The sequence below is a fragment of the Sinocyclocheilus grahami genome, unplaced genomic scaffold, assembly GCF_001515645.1.
Source record: "Sinocyclocheilus grahami isolate Dianchi unplaced genomic scaffold, SAMN03320097.WGS_v1.1 scaffold705.1, whole genome shotgun sequence".
NCBI lineage: Eukaryota > Metazoa > Chordata > Actinopteri > Cypriniformes > Cyprinidae > Sinocyclocheilus > Sinocyclocheilus grahami.
The window spans coordinates 448,310-461,066 of record NW_015505884.1 but is presented as its reverse complement, the minus strand read 5'-3'; the positions used below and the strand labels follow the sequence as shown (position 1 = coordinate 461,066).

At 35.4% G+C, this 12,757-nt stretch overlaps 1 protein-coding gene across 1 annotated transcript in view; it reads right to left on the bottom strand.

The window, feature by feature from the left end:
- LOC107559915 (cytoplasmic protein NCK2-like) overlaps positions 1-10,944 on the bottom strand; it is a 15,116-nt gene extending 4,172 nt beyond the window's left edge. The window contains exons 1-2 of the mRNA XM_016243943.1: positions 10,778-10,944; positions 10,463-10,704 (exon numbers count right to left, since the gene is read on the bottom strand). Of these exons, the coding sequence (XP_016099429.1) occupies positions 10,463-10,688 (226 nt within the window). The 5' untranslated portion in view covers positions 10,689-10,704; positions 10,778-10,944. The remainder of the gene's footprint in view (positions 1-10,462; positions 10,705-10,777) is intronic.
- Positions 10,945-12,757: the final 1,813 nt, after the last annotated feature.

The following is a 12,757-nucleotide window of genomic DNA, read 5'->3' as shown; positions in this document are numbered from 1 at the left end:
TGAACTGTGACTTGACCTGACTCGTGAAGATCAGCGGTGACTTGACGGGGTGCTGTTGTGTCTGCCATTTTGTGATCACACTCATCTGTCGCCGCCATTTAGATATTCTTGAATGTAGTCCTCGAGCGAGCGGGTGCCCTGCTCGAGGGCTAACAACAGCCTTGTAGTGTCCATACCTGGCCAATGTCCATATGAGACCAAATGTGGTAACTACATACCAGCCGTAATTTTTTTTTTCCAAATTTGAAAGAGACTTATAAACCTGCTTGATGCTTCCATGGGTCCTTAGCAAATTGGTATATGATGCAAAGTCCTATCTTTGAATGGATTTCAACATAAAAGTCCCAAAATGGTAGTTTCTTGATGGTCGCACCACATGATATTTCATCAAATGGAAATCATCGGACAAAGTTTGTTTGTATATTATGATGGAGATATAAATACAAATGCTTTGCAATTTGACACAGGATTACAAAACACTTTGGAAATCATGCCAAATAGTGCATAAAATTAATTTGAATACATTTTTTCGCACCACATGATATTTTGACACTTTGAATAACAGAAAAATTACAAAAAGCTAATGTTTTTTCAAAAGTTAAAGTGAGTTTATATATGGGAGAGGTCCTTCATATATATGGCATCTTTTTATGCATTTAAACCAATTTTTAACATCGGACAGTAAATTTAGGCGTCACGTCATTGACACAGACACACACACACACACACACGCGCAAACATATGCATACATTACCTTTCATAAGCTCATGGTCAGTAAGATTTTTGTTGTTTTCAAAAGAAGATTCTAATACTCAACAAGGCAGTTGTACAATTACAGTAAAACAGTAATATTGTGAAATATTACTGCAATTTATAATAGCTATTTTATAATATTTAATACATTTTAGAATAATTTTTTCTGTGTTGGCAAAGCTGAATTTTCAACAGTCATTACTTCAGTCAGTCTAGAGTCACATGATCCTTCAGAAATCATTCCAGTATGCTGATTTTGGTGCTCAGGAAGAATTTTTATTGTTCTCACAACTGAAAATAGACACGCTTGTTAAAGAAAGATTTTTTTTTCAAGATTTTGAAGAGGATTATTTAATCTTTAAATGCCATTTTTGCATCAATTAAATGCGCTCTTGCTAGTAAAAGTATCAGTTTCTTCAGAAAAAAAAAACTAATTGATTTCAAGCTTTTAAATGGTAGTTTATACTGTGTTAAGACAATGTTGTTTCTGAAACCTTTACTTTATTAGATGACAGCATATGAGATTACCATTTAGAATCTTTTCACAAGACAATATATAGACAATTTTTCTTCCTTGATTTTTTAACTAGTGCTGTCAATAGAAATCATTTCAATGACTCTCATGATTTCCGACCAGTCTTTTTTAAAAAAACAATAAAAAAGTAATATTAAAATTGGTGAACATGTATGTAAAGACATTAAAGACATTTCATTTTGTCTAAATTTCACAATCCTTGACAGCCCTAAAAATAGGTTGTCTTTTTCTCTCAAATTTTCCAAAAGAAAGGCAGTCCATCCATTTATATATTTTTTTTTTCAAGTTTAAGTTGCTTTATTGGCATGCCATTTAAATTATAGTATTGCCGAAGCACTTTAAGTATATGCAAATACAGAATATAATAACACCAAATAAATAATTGAGAGAGAGAGAGATAAAAAAACAGCACATAATCTATTGTAGTGGTGTACTTGGGACAGACAAGAAGAAACTGCTTCTTATCCTTTAGTTGATTCAAATCACAGTGTCTGCATAATCACTGTATATTTCTGGATTCAGTCAGATATGAATAGTAAGTGTTTGTGTGCTTTTATCACTGCATGTAAAACTTGCACGATACATGTGTTTTTTCAAACAATAGGTGAGTAGTCCAATATTTTATGTTGCTGCATAAAAGCCTACACCACAAAATATCGTGTTGATAAATAAGTTTACAGTGCTTGCACCAATGCTATACAGAACCAATTGCTTATCTGGGCATTTTGAATACTGCAACCTGAGACACTGAGTAGAGACAGTGAGCATAATGACCCACCTAAAATATATTAAAACATAGACAATAAACACATCTACATGTTCACACACATTAAAACACAATCACACAACTGCACCCAGCAGTTTCCTTCCTGCAGCAGAAGATCCACACACCTGATTGCACACACTCATCTCACCACTGTTTTTCTCACTCAGTAAACAACACACACACACACACACACACACACACACTCTCTCTCTCTCTACCTCCACCCCTAAGCAACCCCCTCCATCTCAATACACACCTGCAGAGCATACTAAATGACAATAACTTCCTCAACCCTCTTTGCCCATTTTCTATTATCCGGGAGTGACGCACGGTGACGCGCTGCCAAGATGGCGACGGCCGGTTCCGCCCACTTTGAGCTTCAAAAACGCTCTTCGGAAGCCTATGGGTGACGTCCCGGACACTACGTCCATGTTTTCATACAGTCTATGGTTTGAACGTGACACATGAACTAAAGGGCACATGATGAACACGTTCTGCTGAGTATATTGTCTGCTTGTGGCAAGACAAGGAAGAATATCAAACATTATTATGACTTTGTTAAGGAGGAAAACAAAAGCCGTTCTGTGAAATGTAAAAGTCCCCTAAAATAACTTTTTACCACTGTAAATTAAACACTAATGTACAATTAATGGGAGCATGAAATTCATCTCAGGTACACATACTAACAGACATACCGGGACACCTCTACGTATGTGCACAAAAGCATTTTATTTGTATTTTTTTGGTTTAAAAGTGTTAAAGAGCTTGGGACACGTGCTGACAGTTTTTATGCTGAAAAGCTAATTTAGTTTGCTTTATTTCAAATTCTGAACTATGATTGGAGCTTTAAGGACAGGAAAAAGTTTTATGTCCAAACTGAAATAAAACAACATTGTCCAGGCATTTATATATTTCTATTGTAGACTTATGGCTTACTGGGACTCAGATGCTCCATGTTTTACTGAGGTATTAAAGCTGCAGTCAATTAATTAAAGAAACTGTGTGTCAACTAAACTTTTGTTGTCAAATCATGTGATAAGACTTTGCAGTTTTGGACATCCCCGTCTTTGATATTTACTGTCGCTATGGTTACAGGTCACAGTCACATATAGAATTCATACAATCTGCTACTTTTATGATGTCATGGACTTGAACAGCAGTATTGTAGCAACTTCGGATCATGTGTTTGACTAGGACAAACAAGATATCTGTTTATTCATTAAGGTAAAACTATAAAAATACATTAATACAGCAAAAATTATCGACTTGTTCAATTCCATAAAAGGATTTTTCTGAAAAGAATCACATGTTCTTTTTTGTTTCTCTCTATCTTTATGTCACTGCTATCAATGAGAGCATCTGAAGCACCTGAATACATTAAAAACTGTATTAACTAGTGTTAAAGTGAAGCATGAATCTTCTATGTGAAAAATCTTACTGTATTTGTGAATATGTTCTTCATTTCATTCTTTACATGGCTCTTTCCATCTACGTGTCATGTTTTGAGCTGTCACAATGGAAAATGTGGTGGAAAATGTCATATGACAACAATAAAAGGTAACTCAAATCTCAATGTTTTATATGAATACTTCAAAAAACAGCAACATTTCCAGCATGAAATTTTAATTCTGGAAAATCACTATTTCTGAGCATATTCTTCTCCACTTCTTTCTTTGCACGACTCTTTCCAACTACATGCCATGGTTTGAGCCATGACAACGATAAGAAAGATGTGACTGCAATAAAAGGCAGGTCGAATCTTAATGTTTTGCATATGAAAAAAAAAAACTTAACTATCAATCTTGTTTTTGTTTTTTTAAATTCTGGAACAATCACTCTTTCTGAACACGATCTTCTGCTTCTTTCTTTGCATGAGATTTTCCAACTAAATGACTTGGTTTGAGCCGTCACAATGGCAAAAAAGGGAAGAAATGTCATGTGACATCAAAAACCTTTATTAACTTGTGTTAAAGTACTTTTATTCTGAATGTTCTTCTGTTTCTTTATTTGCATGACTCTTTCCAACTACATGCCATGGTTTGATCTGCCATAATGACCTGGTAAAGTAAATAATCTGACAGCAATATAAGACAAGTCCAGTCTGAATGTTTTGTATATGAATACATCAGAAAACTGTATTGTTTTAAAGTGCAATTCACTATATTTCTGACCAATTTCTTCTATTTCTTTGCATGACTCTTTATGCCATGGTTTGATGTCAAACATGGTAATACATCACTGGAAGATCAAATCATGACGTTTTCATTAAAAAAAAGAAAGTTATTTACAAAATAGATAAGGTGAATTTTCATTTCATGAAGTAGTTTTTCATTGGTATTTCTTTAAAAAAAAGGGTCATGTGGTGTGGTGTAACCAACATGCAATATGCTACTAAAAAAAACCCATGAAATTACGTCAGGAGAATTCCCGTAGACCATCATAACTGTGTGACTAGATCAATGAGTCATTTAAATATTAGATAATTTCCCCCCTTTATGATGAGGCAAGGTTAGTTCAGGCTTTTCTTTATTAGCACCAATAACAAACAGGAAGGTTTTCTCCTCAGGTATGATGATCCCAGTGCTTCATTAAAATAGTGATGTTCTCTATTATTAGCATACTATGACATGAGAAAGTACTGGTCTAAAACAAGAAAAAAAAAGTAAGTGGGAATCCTCTAAAGACAGCAGCTTTGAGGCTTTAAGGTCAAAGTTTTCCACAGAAACAGTGTCTCAGGACAGCAGGATACAACTCTTAACAGCTGGATTTTGGGGTTGCACTAAAACCAGTGTGAAACATCTGTGATTTATGCGAAACCAAATACATACTCTGTCAAGCTCAAAGTTAAAAATTAGAAAAGGTGTTTCAGTTAGACGAAGCGTCATGCATGAACACTCCTGGTAACAAACATTAGTCTGTTTAGGGTTGGTTGGGGAGACCGAGTCATTCTACTGCTGTTTACAGGCAAAACAATGATCAAGCCTTTCATTCATATGCCCGTCTATGATTTCATTGGCTACTACACATTCAAACTTGAAAGAACAGCATGTCTTGTTTTCTCAACTCACATCATCTGGTAGGCTTTTCCAAACAGGTGAATTATTCACAATTATGCCACACCAGAAAAATTTAACACTTGTCACACAAGATGGTTTGATCAGCACAACTGGTCGATTTTTCTAGAATTTTCTACAAATATCAGTGCCAAGTGTTAAGGTACCGTGTCATGCATAATGTTAAAGGGTGTGTTTAGGGCAAGCCACCAATCACACACGTCCAAACAGGAGTCTATACAAGAACAAACCTTTCTTGCAACAGAAGAGAACACAGGTGGGAAAATTAACGTTCACCTCAGGCTGTTTTCACAATACTTGTAACTGTGATGTTATTTATGACAAAGTGCACCATATGTGCAAAATATATTTGAATATATTCAAAATTGCATTGGAATGGGCTGCACAATCATTCTTCAAATGTTCTTTATCTGTGCTTCATGGAAGAAAGTAAGTCATTAGCGCTGTCAAAATGACTGAAAAACTAAATTCAAATTTTTTACTTAAATATTATAAAAATTCAAATTATATTTGAATTTAAAATGCATAATTTCAGTTAGGGGGAAAAAAGCTTTTGGCTTCTCTTCTGAGGCCACAAGAGGGCGCATCGAGCAAAATATAATGCACGTTTCTTCAAAGTGTAATAAAATAACACGACTATCTTTGAAAAAAAGTGCATAGTGTTTAAAATAATGTTTATAAACCATATATAATTAATAAAGTTGCTTAAACAATTAGAAGAAAAAAAACAGCACCATGCATGTATGTGTAGTTTAATACAAAGGACCGAAAACCAATCACAAAGAGTAGGCTACTTTCTTCATTTAAAAACATGAGATACAGTGGGATGGGGAAAAACCGCCATAACGTCTTTAGACATGTTTTTTAAAAGTTGAACTTGCATTAATTTTACATGGCTTTCTAAACATGCCGCTCTCTGTGAGACGCGAGTGCAACGCTGATAGATGTCCCTCTAGAAAATGTGATAAATATGAGTTCTGTGTGAACGGCTTGGTTTCAGTTTTTCCACACTGATGCTCTCGTTTTCCACAATATATGAATGAACAACGTAGCAGCGCCGCATCTAGTGGGTTCAACTGGATAGGCTAACAAAATCATTCAAATGCATTCAATGACACATACATCGTCATCACATCTTGTGCCCCACTGATAAGGCTGCCTGACGCAGACCTTAAATTCAAAAGCAACGTTTTTGCATTCGAATGTGGATTTTTTTTTTTTTTTTAATTCGACGAATATTCGAAATTAAATTTTTTTTGACAGCCCTATAAGTCATACATTGGAACAACATGGTTGTGAATAGTGATAGAATTTTCACTGTCTTTATTTTTCCAATATCTACAGAACTCACAAAGTTTTCTCATTCAGAGAAAATACAATCTTTATACACTGATAAGAAAAAAAGACCTGGGAAAAGAGCAAAAAATAGGGAGAACGAGACAGATGAAGGCTGCCAGAGAAAGGGTAACCTTGTCACAATGGATGAGCAGAGGGGAGGTAACCTTGACAACAGCAAATTGGGTGCAGGGATGAAGGCAGGAGCTGTATGCATGAGCGGCATTGATTGAATGACCTCAAACACGAGCAGAGATGAGATTATGAGGCCAGCAGGTGAAAAACACCAATACGCCAGCATATCCGTGTGTATGTGTGTGAGAGAGAATGAGCAATAGAGAAACAAGCACACACACCTCACTTATTTAGCCCATAAACACACCCGAGTCTCACCTCACAGACAGCAGATAAGCACATCAAAGCACACTGAAAGAACAAAGAGCCTGTGAGAGAGCTGTCCTCACTCTGTCCACCCAGGATCGATTGGCCAATAGACTGGTGAAGAGGATGTGCTTTTAAAACATGACACCCGAGGCCAAGCATTGAGGCTGCCTGTATGGTCATGACAGCTTTTGACTCCCTTTCAGTGCCAAGTGAAAAAGGCATTAGAGGTGGTAGACTGTACAGTGTATTTTTGTTGAAGGGATAGCGACAGAATAAAAAAAACGTCATTATTTACTCATCTTCCTGCCAATCAAAACCCCTATGGTTTTACTTTTTTAATTACTCAGGCACCACTTTTTTGTGAGACTCGAACCGATAACTTTAGTTACTAACCCAGACCTTCAACCACAACACCACATCATCTCTACCATGCTACAGCTTCATGAACATCTCTAAACAAAAAATATGAACTGTATACAATGAAGTCCTGGGTGGCATTTTCTTAAGATGGACAGGCTCTGCTCTAAGAGTCATTTAAAAAGGTTCATGTTCTCATTTAGAGAAGGTCTGCAAATACCAAATGAACCAAAAGCCAACCAAGAGCCATCAAAACAGCTATTTAACAATGATATTAAATGTATACAAGAAACAGTAACACAGCCTGCAGAGTCTCACTGCAGAGTTTCTCGCCCTCCTTCCTCCCATTTCCTGTCTTCGACTCCATGCAGGGACTCATGTGTCAGTAATTAAGCATAGCATGAAACGTGCTTCGTAAGGAAAGTAAGGGAGGGAAGAAAAGGATGTTCTAGAGAGGTTAAGGTCAAAGGGGCAGAGAGCTCAGGGCCATTTAGCCTCACAGGGAAGGGGTGGAGCAGTGTGTGCGTGTGTGTGTGTCTGTTTGTGTGTGGACATCTTGTAAATAGCGGTCAGCAGGAAAGTAAAATGGAGTGGAGGATGCTCCTAATTGCTCTTTCGGTCTCAGAAAGCGATGATTTTGCACTCCACAAACATCTCTGTCTTTGTGTAGGTGTCTTGATTGATTTTTTAATGTTTTTGAAAGAAGTCTTTGAAAGGCTGCATCTATTTGATCAAAAATTCTGTAAAAATTGCGAAAGAATATTACAATTTAAAAGAACAGTTCTTTTTGAATATATTTTCAAATGTAATTTATTCTTGTGGTGGCAAAGCTGAATTTTCAGCAGCCATTACTTTAGTCTTCAGTGTCATATGATCCTTCAGAAATCATTCTAACATGCTGATTTGGTGCTCAAGACAACATTTTGTATTATCAATTTTTGAAAACAGGTTGGCTGATTTTAAAATAATTTAGTTGAATCCAAAAAAAAAAAAATAGAGAACTTACTTAGCACTTAAATGCATTAAACTGATGACAAGTGGCAGTGAATATATTTATCATGTTCGAAACATTTCTATTTTAAATAAACGCTGTTCTTTTGAACTTTCTTAAATAATCCAAAAAAATACTAAGAAATGTTTCTTGAGCACCAAATTAAGCATCAAATTAAAATGATTGCAGAAGGATCATATGACAATGAAGACTGAAAACAGGAATAAACCATGTTTTAAATTATATTAAAATAGAAAGCAGTTCTTTTCATTTGTAATATTTCAAATTATTACTGTTTTTACTGTATTTTAGATTTTAAAAATATAATACGTAAAATATTTAAAAATCTTAAGGATTCCAAACATCTGACTGGTAATTTACATGAGCCTCACAAATTAAATCAGTAGTCTCTCCATTTCAATTTAATTTACCCATGAAATGTGCTTGCTTAAACCACCATGTAGTTGATAGGAAGATTAAACAGGACGTCGAGGAAAAGATGCAACTGCCATTAGCACGGCTCATTTGCTACCATCTGCAGATCAACTGCCTTTAGCTTGTTCATCGCAGGTGGTTAAGGCATAAGTGTGACACAGAAGAATCTCCACCACAATAACAACAATATCCAACCATGCAAAACAAAACCACAGTGTGGAACAAAGCAAGGGCATCATGAGTGAGCTTGACACCTCTTGGATATCAACACATGGTTCTGCAAATAACAGCCTAACAGCTCTGTGGCAAACCACAGAGCCATTAAACCTAAAGGTAAAAAAGAAGTCAGAACTGTATGATCGGCACTGAAAATTATGGGACACATTAGTCTAACTTCAGCCAGGAGAGCTGAGGCTGACTCCTCTGAACATACACACATTCAATATGCTCCAAGACACAGCTGATCGATCGTTTCACCTCTCTCCCTTGTGTGATTAACGGCTGGGAAACTAATTAGGTTTTACAACACAAGCCTTTAAATTAGTGCTTCCTGCTTACACACCCTTGATGATGAAGGTAATTTTTTTTTTGCTTTTATGAAGGCTTTGAATTTCTCACATGAAAACAGGGAAGAAATATAAGAGGAATGGAACCATCCTGAATAGGATAGCTAATGGGAAAAAAATAAAATAAAATAAAATAAAAATGGAAAAGATTAAAAAAGCAGAAGAAGAAAAATAAAGAAAGAAAAAATCTAAGACGACATTTTCTAAGAAAAATTCTAAGGAACCAATATACAGGAACAAACAAAACAGGAAATTATATCATCATGCAAAAAGACTCATCGTGAGTCAAGGTCAATAAATCCCTTAAAATATTAACCTTTTCATGTCAAGGTTGATAGAAACCTTGGAAAATACACTACCATTTAAAAGTTTGTGGTCAGTAAGATTTTTAAAAAGTTTTTGGCAGAAGTGCTCACTAAATCTGCATTTATTTGAATATAAAATACCGAAAAAACACAATAGAGTAAAATATTTCAAATAAATGTTTTCTATAGATCAGTTTAATATTCTGATTTGGTGCCAAGATATTTTTTTATTTTAAACAATATCGATGGGTTCAATGTTGTCCTGCTTAACTTTTTTTTGGAACACAGTTTATTTAAACTAGAAATCTTTTGTAACATTATGTCGCACTCTCTATTCTAATTCTATTCTCTAATTCTAAAAAACAATTGCCCCTTTTAGACTTGCACTCATTTAATTTACTAACTGCTTGTTTTCTTAAAAAAAAAACTAACACTAGTTTTTTCTAATCTTTTTGTATTCTATCTATTTGTTTTCTTTTTATTTATTATACAATTAACAAAAGCAAAAGGCCTCTAACACTAGCTTGCTCTATTCTTTTTCTATTCTATCTGTTTTCTTTTTATTATATAATAAAAAAAAACTTGCTACGTGTACTGCGTTCAGCTAACTGAGACTTGTTAGCTTATCTCATACTTTTGTATAGCAGTGCATATTTTGGAATACAATATTTAAGATGTGTACACTCACATTTACTTAAGCTGTAAAAAAATATTACTTTTCACTTAAAATTTTTAGTCTTTAAATTGAAACCATTCTTGAAAATAGTTTTTCAAAACCAAAAGAAACTGCCATAAATCCAGAGTATCTGTCATGAACAAGAGTATTTCTAAGCATGTGCTTTAATCTTATTTGTCATTGTTTCAGGATATTACAAAATTTTACACATCCATCACCCTGACATTGCTGGATAACATTGGATATCCCATTATTAAAAGAAATCAAAATATACAAGCCTCTTACCAAGTGTATCTTTGAGATTTTTCACCAGAGAGCCTTTCTTTAGACTGTTCTTGCGTTCGACGTAATTGGAAGGGACATAGCCCGTTCTGTTGGATGCATTTCGTACTCGCCACCACGTTTTTGAATCATCCAGGAGCCACAAGCGCTCATTTTTCCTAATGTCAAGTTCCTGGTCTTGCTGTGCTGTATAGTCCCACTTGGCAATAACAATCGCCTCCTCTGACATCTTTCATGGAGTCCCTCTGCAATAAAAATAAAAGAAGAATTTAGAATCCTCGTCTATCCCAAAACACAAAGTACAAATAAAGTGCGTACATGCCATAAAAACAGCAGATTGTCAGGAGTCAAGGTGAATAACTTTTTAATAGTCTAAAGGAGATCCTGGACTCCTGAAAACCCATGTAGATAGCCTGCTGCTCTTCTATGGACAGGCATCTCTAGACACTAAGCAGCAACCTCAGGAGAAACAGGACGGATCAAGAGCCCAGCTAGCCTTGAGGTAAAGCTGGTTTCTGAACGAACAGCTCTAAATGTGGGAGTCTCTCTCTCTCCCTCGCTCTCTCTCTCTCTCTCTCACACACACACACACACACACAAGGGCTACATTTACACACACCACACTAACAGCAGCCTTGGCCCTCAAACAGCTATTAAAGCCTCCCCTTTTCACCTCCCCATCTTAAACACAGTAAAGTATTCAGCAGATACATTGAAGGAGAAAAAAAGAGAGACATATTGCAAGAAAAGAAGAAAGTGAATAATTGTGTGTCAGAATAATAATGAATGAATTAAACAAATCCAAGTGAACTTACTGAGCAAACAACATAATAATCAGGCTGAAAAAAGATAATATCCCACAACATGGCTACAAGTAAAAGAAAGAAAACAAGAGACAAGGAAATACAGCTTTAAATACAGCATTAGTTCACCCAAAAATGAAAATCCTGTCATAATTTACTCACTCTCATGTCATTCCAACGACTTTTGTTTATCTTTGGAAAACAAATAAAGATATTTTTAATTAGCATTTTTGTCAATCCATAGAAGGTCTACATGATCCAACATATTCAAGCTTCAAAAAGCACATAAAAAGACATCATAAAAGTTATCCATGTGAATGAAGCTCAAACATGCATGCTTAATAATGCAATAGAAAAACCTCACTGGCTCTTGAGCATCAAGCATGCATATATAATGTAAGTGATTAACAAGTTTGAGAGTAAGTAAATGACAATTTTCCTTTTAGGGTCAATTATCCATTTAAAGCTGCAGTCCGTAAATTTTGCCTCTTTGTCGCCATCTCTGTTTGAAAACCGGGAATTGCAGTTACTTGCGGAATTATCTTCCTTGTGTGGGTTGTACTCTGGCACGGCTCCAGCGCGGATTAATCTAATGTTTTGAGGAGCATGTGTGGCAGTCAGTCACCGCACCGGTGTGAATCCTATACTTAGTAATCACAGATTCTAGCCTACATCTTGGAATATATGACCCAAATAAGAATTTTCACCGGATATTGTGATCTGAACATGTAATTAACAAGTCTGCCACATTTGTTCTGACCAACTGAGGAAAAAAGCATTACAATAAATCGTGCTACCAATAGTGATTTAATCTAATGATCGATTAGCTCATATCACATCAAACCGTGCAAATTATTATTATTGTTATACTTTATTCTCAGATTATTAAATGTTAACAACATCAGCATTGCGTGACTATGAGTATAGTATGTGTGTAGATTTCAAGGTCTGTACAGTCTAATCTCTAATTGTCATACCATTCGAATTTCATACCAAGAAATTCTTTTAACCCAAAAAGCAAACTATGCTCCCTTCGAACTGGTTGTCTTTAAAATACAAATCTTGTGTAATCCCAGGCTATCTGTAATCAGAAGCACATTTAAAACTGGAATATAATTTAATTTAATTCACATGTGTTTCATATAATCCTTTCTGGATTACAATCCGCCATCTAAATTATTTTTTGACATTTAATTATTGCAGCTGCTGTGAGAAAAGGCTAACGATCTGCCACCTGCAGGATCTTCACATGCGGGACAACTTCTTTATATTTACAGACGTGACGTAATGACGCAGCAGCATGCTCGAATTTCCCGCGAAAACCTACCCCTACTACTCAAATTAGAAAACATTATTATAAACTAACCGTTGTGAATCAGGCTAAAGTAAGGCGATAGTTTTGAATGCTGGCTGGTTATGTACCTGCTCAAATATTGATTTTGGATAATTTTTAACCAAAAAAAAGTTACAGACTGCAACTTTAAAGAAAAAAATC